At 55.4% G+C, this 9988-nt stretch overlaps 1 protein-coding gene across 2 annotated transcripts in view; it reads right to left on the bottom strand.

Moving 5' to 3' along the window:
• Positions 1-4270, bottom strand: part of STRN4 (striatin 4) — a 19144-nt gene extending 14874 nt beyond the window's left edge. For both annotated transcript variants that reach the window (XM_008068906.1, XM_008068907.1), the window contains exons 1-4: positions 4200-4270; positions 3269-3372; positions 2678-2751; positions 1010-1088 (exon numbers count right to left, since the gene is read on the bottom strand). In XM_008068906.1, the coding sequence (XP_008067097.1) occupies positions 1010-1088; positions 2678-2751; positions 3269-3372; positions 4200-4208 (266 nt within the window). In that variant the 5' untranslated portion in view covers positions 4209-4270. The remainder of the gene's footprint in view (positions 1-1009; positions 1089-2677; positions 2752-3268; positions 3373-4199) is intronic.
• Positions 4271-9988: the final 5718 nt, after the last annotated feature.

The raw sequence follows: 9988 nt of genomic DNA, 5'->3' as shown, positions 1-9988 counted from the left end.
CCACTGCACTCCAGCCTGGGCAACAGAGTAAGACTCCAACTCAAAAAAAAATTTTTTTTTAATTTGTTTTAAATAAAAAATTAGCCAGTGTGGTGGCATGCACCTGTAGTCCCATCTACTCAGGAAGCTGAGGCAGGAGGATTGCCTGAGCTCAGAAATTTGAGGCTGTGGTGAACTACATTGGTGCCACTGCATTTCAGCCTAGGTGACACCTCTCTCTAAAAAAAAAATAATTAATAAATAAAATACACACACACAGAAAAGATTGATAAGTTTATGTGCCAAAATGTTTATGGGGATATAACACGTATAAAATTCCTTGAATGGTGGAATCATGAGTGATTTTTTTTTTTTTGAGTCGGAGTCTCACTCTGTTGCCCAGACTAGAGTGCAGTGGCTGCTCCCAGCCACCACAGCCTCGACCTGCTGGGCTCCGGCAATCCTTCCGCCTCAGCCTTCTGAGTAGTTGGAACTACAGGTACGCGCTACCATGCCCGGCTAATTTTTGACTTATTGTAGAGATGAGGTCTCGCCAAGTTGCCCAGGCAATCCACTCACCTCAGCTTCCCAAAGCGCTGGGATTACAGGCTGAGCCACCATCATGAGTGACTTTTATTTTTCTTTGTGTTCCCTTATATTTCCCAAATTTTCCACAATGTACAAATCTCTTCAGCAATTAAAAAAAAATTTAATATTACCCTTGGAAAAAAAAAAAAAAGCCATATGTCAAGACTCCTGTAGCCACTGAGACCAATAAAAAAGCCGAAGAGGCATTCAGGGTCATGTTCTGGGAGGAGGGATGCCCACATCTACCTCCTGCCGTGAGCCTCCTCCCTCTCCCCAGGCAAGGCTCCAGCCACAGAGTGACAGGCCATTCCAGCTGCGGCCCAACTGCGATCCTGATATTTCAGTATTCTCCCGGGGACAGGAAGGACTGTGGGTTCTTTGGACTTATCTCTCGAGCCAAACATGCCATGGGCCCCCGGCCCCCCTTCTCCTGCACACTTACTGCCGGAGAAGCTGCCGCCCCTCCTTCCACACCAGCGGGCTATTCTCCAGGGTGACCGACTCCACGGGACCGTTGGAGACTGGCAGGTGGAGAGAGAGGAGGAGGCATTAGTCAGGCCACAGCCACCCACCCATCACCTCCTCCAGCTTCCTCACCCCTCTGGAGAGCAGAAATTGGGCCTGGCACAGAAATTGGTCCTGGGGAGTCACTTCCTGAGGGTCTGAAACCCACTCTATCCTGTGCTCTTGGTGATTCCTCCTCCTTGAAGTGTGCCTCATCTCCAGCCTGACAGGTCGTTCTCCAAACCAGACCCCAGTCAAGACAGTTCAGTCTCAAAACACAGAGCAACTTGTTATCTTCCCACACAGAAAACTGACCTGGTTCTAAACAGGGGCCCTCAATCCCTGGGCCTCGGACCAGTACTGGTCTGTGGCCTGTTAGGAACCCAGCTGCACAGCAGAGGTGAGCAGTGGGCCAGGGAGCGAAGCTTTGTAGGGATTCACAGCCGCTTCCCATTGCTCGCGTTATTGCCTAGCTCCACCTCCTGTCAGAACAGTGGCGGCATTGGATTCTCCTAGGAGCACGAGCCGCACTGTGAACTGTGCATGTGAGGGATCGAGCACGCACACCCTTATGAGAACCTGATGCCTGATGATCTGAGGTGGAGCTGAGGCAGTGATTAGCAGTAAGGTTTGACTGCACATCCCCCCACCCCACGCCCCCAGTATGGAAAAACTGACTTCCACAAAACGGGTCCCTGATGCCAAAAAGGTTAGGGACCACTGTTCTGAGACAATGGGCAAACTGGGCTTGAACCCATCCCCGCTGCATGACCTCAGGCAGGTTAGCATAACCCGAGTCTCAGTTTCCTGAGACATGAGGTGAACAATAACAGCACCTACCTCTTGGGACTGTTGTGAAGACCAAAGGAGATAACTCACTCACTATTTATTCAAGTATTCATTGGGCATCTACATTATGCCTAGCTGGGGATGGCCTCCTCAGTCAACAAAGACCCCTGTCCTTGAGAAACCTGCATTCTAGCAAGAGGAGTGACAGCAGATGCCAGCCATCACTGTCAGCCCTGCACAGAGGTCTTGCAGCCTGCCTCAGCTGGCCTCCCGCCACCCCCAGCCAGCCTGCCATGCCCTAAGCCCAGGCACTAACTCCTGTCCCAAGCACACCACACTCTGAGTGTGCGTCTGTGCACACCCTTCCCTCACTCCCCTGCTGGGAGCTGATTCTACTTTCAAGGAGCTTAGAAAAAGTGCAGGGTCCATGCCTCCCTTTGCTTTCTGCTTTACCCCTGACCAGTGACACAAAGCCACAAATACACACATTTTTTTAATGAATGACTGAGTAACAATCCAGTTCAAATGCCACCTCTTCGGTGAAGTCTTTGCCAGCTTTCCTAGAAATGCCTCTGCACTCCCTCCTCACGGAGGATCTTGGGAGCCGTGTGTGTCTGCTGCTACCGCACAGGGAGAGCAGGCAGGATTGGCCCCGAGGCCCAGAATAGTACCTGGCATGAACAGCCTCTGGGGATTCCAGCCCACTCCCCTCCCCAGCCCTGGGGCCAATTCTGCTCCTATGGAGCAAAGTAAAAAGGAGGTACCCATCTTCACAGTCTCTGTCACACTCAGCTTGGGTGGGAAGATCAATGGGTACCTTGTTCTGACACATCTGGTTTCTTCTCCCCCTGGTTCAGGTCTGTCCCAAACTTCAGTTTATGATACTTGGCCCTAAGATCAAAAGCATACGAGATGCAAGAGAGCAGCCAGGGTCAGCATCACCTGAGGAATTCCACTCTCCCAGCTCTGAACTGAACTGTCCCCACCCATGGCCCCGTGGAGGAGGCACCAGAGAGCGCGTCGTGGTAAGGACGCCGCTCCCTGGAGTCAGGCATACCAGGCTGCCCTCCCGCTCTAGGAGTCCTTGAAGGAGTCACTCACCCTCTGATGCCTCAGTTCCTTACAGAAACGAGGTTCATCACACCCACTGGGCTACTGGAGGGATTCACGAGACAAGGAATGCACAGTACTTGGCATGCAGTGGGTTACCATCACCATGAATAGCATTCCTGGTGTCCACCCTGAATCTCGCCTGCCATTCCTCTTTTCAGCTCCCTCCCCTAGAACCTCAGGGTACCCGGAAGGTGAAGAGAACGCCTGACCCAGGTCTCCCTCAGTTGGAAGGGAGCATGCCAGTGGCCTGGTGGCCTCCCGACCCCCGTCCTTGTGCAGGCAGGGCAGGGCTCACCTCTCCTGCTTCAGCGCATACTCCAGCATCTTGATCCGTCGCACCAGGTCTGTCTTGAGATTCTCCTGCCCTTTCCGCTCTCCCTGGAGGAAGGCCACCTGAGCCTGGGAGGGCAGGGGAGGCAGGGCAAAAGAAGGCATGTTCAGGCTCCCTGATGGTGGGCCCTCACTCACAGGGAACAGCTCTGGCCCCCACCCCACAATCACACGCGGCAGCCCTTCCTCAGGCATGAAGACCCTGAGCCAGGGCTCCACGGAGCACTGAGAGGACTGCTGGCTCTGTTCCCAGGGTCCCCTGCCATGTCACACACAACGAGAGAGATGAAGAGGAGTCCTCAGCCCCTGAAATTAACATGGGGTCGGGCTGGGCCTAACTTAGCAGCTGCCTGTGGGGAGAGTCGGGTCAGGGACAAGAGTGGAGAGGAGGGTGGGCATGAACAGCCCTGGGCATCCTCCCACGCCCCGGCAGGTGCCGTCTCTAAGGCTGCTGGTGGGGATGGTGCCCCACTATTCTTACCAGAGCATCTGCCTCTGGGAGGCGTAGGAAGCTACTTCTGGCGCTCAGGGACACGAGTGGGTGGCTCGGCTCAGCTCCTGCTCCACACAGAAGCTACTACCCGACCCCTGCCGTGGGGACAACTGTCCGCTGAATGCGCCCAGGGTGTGTGAGAAGTGCCACAGACATGACCCCGGGCTCCCGCCAAGCACTTCACACCGTCTGCTGGCGTGGGCTGCCCAGACTGTTCCAGTCTGTCAACAGGTCGTCTGGAGACAACGGGCCAACGGAATTCCAGGCAGGATCCTGGCCCTGACCACGTTCCAGCAGCCCTTCTGCCAAAGTCCTGCAGCAGGGCTCATCCCTGGCCTCTCCCCAAGGGCGCCACCGCCCCCGCCCAGGCAGCCTGTGCGCCAGGCCCAGTGCAGACACTCACTTGCAGCATGATCCCAGGCAGGTCGTCGGCCTTCTCTGAGCCTCCTTCTTTTGCCCCTCTAGACAACGCGGCCCTCAGAGTGCCTTCCCCCCATGTGCGAAGCTCTGCTCAGCCCACGGCCGAGCACAGGAGGGCCTGCAAATGCCAGCTCCTGCCTCTCCCACTGTTTTCATTCTCACACTTCCACCACGGGCCCTAGGACAGCTCAAGGCCCTGAGGCCTGAGACCAACCAGGCCGACCCACACTCCTCTCCCCATCCTTGGGGCTCACTGGTCCTGACCCACCTGCCCCATGTGCTCGGAGCAGGGGCAGCCCTGTACCCACAGGCCTCTGTCCTGCCCCGAGGCCAAGTGTTCCCTCAGGTGAGCAGAGAAGAGAGCACATGTTAAGTAATGCCTGGCACCGGCTGGAGCCAGGGCAGCCAGCACACTCACACACCACTGGGGGGCCTCGAGTCGCCCCTTCCCAGAGGACAGTCTGGCAGTATCTATGAGAGTGTTCCACGCAGACTCCTGTTGTCCCAGCAGTTTGTTTCACTTCTAGAATTTATCCTCCAGGCAAATGTGGAAGGGCCAGCTTCCTTTCAGACAAAAGGGCTAGGCAAGCACTCATGCATGCCAAAAGGTCATTTGCCCATTCATTTGCTCCACAATCATTTGTTAAGCGCAAAAGGAGGTTATGAAAGGGTTTTAAGCAAAGAAGATATGCACCAGCTACCCAGGATAGGCTTGAGAGAGGTGCAGGACAATCAAGACAAATACAGGAGACCAGGTTTGTCAGTGGAGAAAAATTTCATTGGTCTATTGAGAGACAGACCCCCCCCCCGGTGCTTTTTACCAACACACATGGAAATGTCTAGGGCCAGCAGACAGACAACTCACATGGGATCAGTAGCTCTGAAGTACGAATTTCTGTCCTTTGTGCATCTTCACAGTCCCCCAAATTTACTCTATGAGTCACTTTAGAGGGTCGGAGAGGGCTGGGTGCAATTGCTTACTTCTGTAATCCCAGCACACTTTGGGAGGCCAAGGCGAGAGAATCACTTGAGCCCAGGAGTTCAAGCTCAGCCTGGGCAACACAGTAAGACCTCGTGTCTACAACAACAACAAAAAATTCAGGTGGCCATGGTGGTGCACACCTGGAGTTTCAGCTACTCAGGAGGCTGAGGTGGAAGGATCGCCTGTGTCCAGGAGGTCAAGGCAGCAGTGAGCCATGACTGTGCCACTGCACTCCAGCCTGGGCGACAGAGTGAGACCCTGACTCAAAAAAAAAGAAGAAGAAGGTGGGGAAGAGGAAGGATGGGTTATTGACCCTTCGGCCTCCCAGCACCAGTGCAGCCTGCTAAAAGCTCACATCTGCTCAACACACGCAAAACATACCAGGTGCTGTGCACAGCTCTGGGAATAACAGAAAAGCCACGTGGCTCCTGCCTACACAAGGTGCGGTCCAGTGCAAGAGCCAAGCATGAGCAGCAACAACACACACACTCAACGTGGCTAGGACCCTAGTGAGGGAGCCAAGGAGGCGATGGGAGGCAGAGGGAGAAATGACAGTTCAGTCAAGCCCTGAGGCTGACTTGAGTAGCCAGGGAGGGAAGGGCGCTGCCTCGGAAGAGATGGTGGGTTTAAGAAACTCTGAAGGCAGGGGTCCGTGGCTCAGTCTGTAATCCCAGCACTTTGGGAGGCCGAGGCAAGTGAACTGCCTGAGCCTGCGGGTTAGAGACCCTCCCAAGTAACTTGGGGAGACCTCGTCTCTACAATAAGTCAAAAATTAGCCAGGTGTGGTAGTGCACGCCTATAGTTCTGGCTGCTTAGAAAGCTGAGGCACAAGGATCGCTAGTGCCCAGCAAGTTGACACTGGGATGGGCATGAGCATGCCACTGCACTCCAGCCTGGGTGACAGAGTGAGTCTCCAACCAAAAAAAAAAAAAAAAAAACTCGAAAAAGGCCAGAGGGTGGTTTCAGAATGTATCAAAGGTTTAGCAAGGAAAGCCAAAAGAACAGAGGCCCAGCAAAGGACAGGGGCCCACTGTGACAAGTGTGAAATTATCCCAAGAGCACAAGGAGGCTATGAAAGGGTTTTAAGCAAAGAAGAAGGGTGGCCAGACTTGCACATTACAGGGGCAACTCCAGCCAGAACACGACGCCACAGGCAGAAGACATCAGTCAAAGAAGGGCAGTCACAGATATCCTAGAGAGAAGTGACAGTGGCCTGGACTGAGATCAGGGCTGTGGATACAGCGATGGGGCCTGTTGTAGGAGAAGAAGGTGGAGTCCAGCCTCCTACTAGCCTCACTCACACAGCAGCCTCCCTTCAGACCCTGGCCCCTCTGTCGAGCCCTATCTCCTAATAACTGTGAGAGGTCCTCAGGTGCCCATGCTGCTTTGCTGTCCACTTCTCGGTGCCTCTGGCAGTGGAGAGAACCAGAAAGATGTGTTTGAAGTGTCTCAGGCTGGTGGAATCCCACCAAAAAGGGGAGGTGTCGGGCGTCCGGCAGACTTTCCCCTGTAAACGCCAGCGTCCCCACTGGCTGCCTCATCTGCCAGGGCCATGGAGGGCGGCAGGTAGGACTGGGACCTGGAAGTCTTCTGCTCACCACGGCCACCCGCTGCCACGCCCTCTGAACAGAGCAGCAGCCGAACCATCCAGATCTTTGGCGGCTGCCTCCTCCCCTCCCCGCCAGCTGCTCGCTCCCCAGCACCGCAGCATCTGATAGGCTTTCCAGACTGAAGCCTCTCTGAATCGCTGCTTTCTGTCCCAGCCCCATGGAAGGAGTCCTCATTCAGTGCCTTGGAGTCATCGAGTTCTATGCCTCCTTCCCAAGCTTCAGTGGCTCCTGGCAGGGCTGGGTCCCCACTGGATCCATCAGACTCCTGGGAGGCTGTAAGTGGGGAGGAGAGAGCTCCACCTCTTCTCTGCTGGCCACACACTGCAGCTCCCTGTCGCTGCTCCTACAGAAAGTCCAGTTCCAAGCCGTCCCTAAAACGTTCCTCCCATCCTCAAAAAGCTTCCCTTCTCAGAGGTGCCCAGAACACTGGCAGGGTCACACAATGGAGAACTCAGCTGCGAATTAATGTCTAGCGCTCTCTGCAGTCCCCTGTGCAAGCCAGCTTGCTCTGCAAGCCAGCTTCCTCTGCTAGCCTGGAAGTTTCGGGAGGGCAGAAACCACACTGACCACTTCTGAGAATCCCTTCACCTAGCAAATTCCTGCTTATGATCAGAATGCAGATGCGCCACCTTCCTGCTGCAAACTTCAGGTGTCTCTGGCAGGACCCCACAAGGTGCTGCCTTCTCCACTCAACATCCGGGTACTGAGCAGGGACACCACAGATCTTCTCCTCAGGACAAAGTTATTCAGGGTTCGTCAGAAAAATCTGACATGTGCTCAAGTAAAGGTCCGCTGATGGGACTGTCAACCGGCGAGGCAACAAGGCAGAGCCAGTCCCATTTCATGAACACATTGGTTCTCGGATTCCACCCTTGTATTCTGCTTTATACTCACGCAGGAATCAAGGAGAGTCACACTGCAGCCAGTCTGATGGGGAGAAGCTAGAAACCATCTACAAGTCCATCAGTAGGGGTCAAACTAAATAAGCCACAGCAAATGCAGAAGAGTTCCCTGATGATATGAAAGGAACACCACAACCTTATGTGCAAGAGTCACCAAATGATACACAGGATGGTCTCACACATTACACACACACACACACACACACACACCCCCTCTGAGATGTCTGAATTTTTACTAAAATAACAGAATAAAAGAAAACAGCCGGGCTCGGTGGCTCAGCCTGTAATCCCGCACCTTTGGGGGGCTGAGGTGAGTGGATTGCCTGAGCCCGCGGGTTCAAGACCCGCCTGGGCAGCGAGACCTCATCTCTACAATAAATCAAAAAATCAGCCAGGCGTAGTAGCACACGCCTGTAGTTCTGGCTACTTGGAAGGCTGAGGTGGAAGGATCGCCGGAGCCCAGCAGGTCGAGGCTGGCCACTGCACTCCAGTCTGGGCGACTGAGTGAGACTCCAACTCAAACAAAACAAAACAAAACAAACATACCACATAAGTGATGGCACTGGTGCCCAGAGCCTAGCCGGACGCTCCCCACAAATTCCCCTCAAACTCCAACAAGAGTCACTATGTGAGGACACACGCACACTTTCCTCCCATTAGCCTCAAAGATGAGAAGGTGGTGTGCTGGGCGCACTGGCACAAAGTCCAAGATCAGGACTCAGTCCAAGCTCCGCCAGGACTGCTGGTGGCCCTGGGAAGACCACTGTGCTTGCCTGGACCGGTTTCCTCGTCTGTACTGGGTGGCAGAGAGGACAGAGCACGGGCTTAAGAGTTCACAGGTCAACCCTGCCACCCATCTGCTGGCATCCTGGAGAAATCGCTTGCCCTCTCAAAGCCTCTATGTCCTCTTCTGGTTACATTTTTTAAAAGGGGAGGCTATCATTTACCCTTCCAGAATGATGCAAGAATTAAATGACAGCAGTACAGAAAGTGTTTAATACAGCGCCGAGACAAGATATGTGCTCAAGAAACAGAAGCTGCTGTCATAGCTGCTGAGTGAGGTAAGGACACCCGCTCTGCCTACATAATGGGGCATTGAGACACTCTAATGAGACGGATGCTGGGAAGAGCTTCAGAAGTGGAGAGGGACCCAGCAGTGAGGAGCACTTACGTAAGGATTCCTCTCCCACCCGGCCACAAGCCTCAGCCACCAAAATCTAAATTCCCCGTGGGGGTGGAAGAGTTGCTGGCTGTTCTTCACTCATTCCGTGGACCCACTCCTAAGCAGTTATTTATTTGGGTGTCCACTTTGACTAGCTAGGAAACAGCAAAACAGCAGGGGGAAAGGGGCTGCTGAACCAAGTACTGACAACTTCTGCTGATAACGCCCCAGCCCAGGAGCCCTCAGCCTCCTGGATCCATCCCTGGGTCCCGTCAGAGCCTCAAATCTCGGATGCTGGGCTCCTCCCACACTCACCGCAAAAGGACCCGACACTCCTAGAGGCCACACACCCTGACCCCATGCCACAGACTCTTCCAGGCATCATCCAGGGCACATCCTCTCCCAGGCTACTCCACAAACCATGGGGTCCTTTCCCAGAAACTTCCACAAAAACATCTGCCCCCAGGGTCCCTCCGAAACGCCTCCTCACCTCCTGCTCTACCAAATGCTACCCGTGGAGCATCACCCCAGGGTACCCCCCATTCCTCCTCCTTGGCACCAACCCGGACCGCAACTCCACGCTGGCCTCGCCAGACCCGCCTCCGCTCCAGTTCGGGGCTCCCTACCTGACACCCCGCCCACACCTCCCGTCTCAGAGCCATCGCCCCCACTCCTCCGCACCCCCAAACCCGCGCTTCCCCGCTCGAGCTCTCCCGCCCAGGCTCCCAGGGCACGTCCTCTGCCCTGTCCAGCTTCCAGCCCAAGGGCCCTTGCCTTGCGCTCCGCAGCCACACGCGCCCGACTCCCCAAAGTTTCTCCACAGAAGGCAGCGCACACACCTTCATCCCGGGGCCCCCCGAGACCCCCCACAGCCTTGCGGCAGTGTCCCCCGTCCAACCGCCCCGCGAAACACGCCCCATCCCTGGCTCCCAGGCTTCCTCTCCCCGCACCCCTGGGCTCGCCGCCAGGCCCGGCCCTCGTCTCCCCAGGGCCCCAAAGTCCCCGAGGCAGACGCCCGCTCGGTGCCACCTCCAGCCGCACCCGGCCGGCGAAGGGCGCGGGGGAGGAGGACCCTCGTCACCCCGCCAGCCTCTGCCCGCTCCCGCAGGAGACCCC

Source organism: Carlito syrichta, unplaced genomic scaffold (genome assembly GCF_000164805.1).
Source record: "Carlito syrichta isolate Samal-C Ts95f unplaced genomic scaffold, Tarsius_syrichta-2.0.1 Scaffold311659, whole genome shotgun sequence".
NCBI classification, from domain to species: domain Eukaryota; kingdom Metazoa; phylum Chordata; class Mammalia; order Primates; family Tarsiidae; genus Carlito; species Carlito syrichta.
The sequence above is the reverse complement of the archived record's forward strand: the minus strand, read 5'-3'. Positions and strand labels throughout refer to the sequence as shown.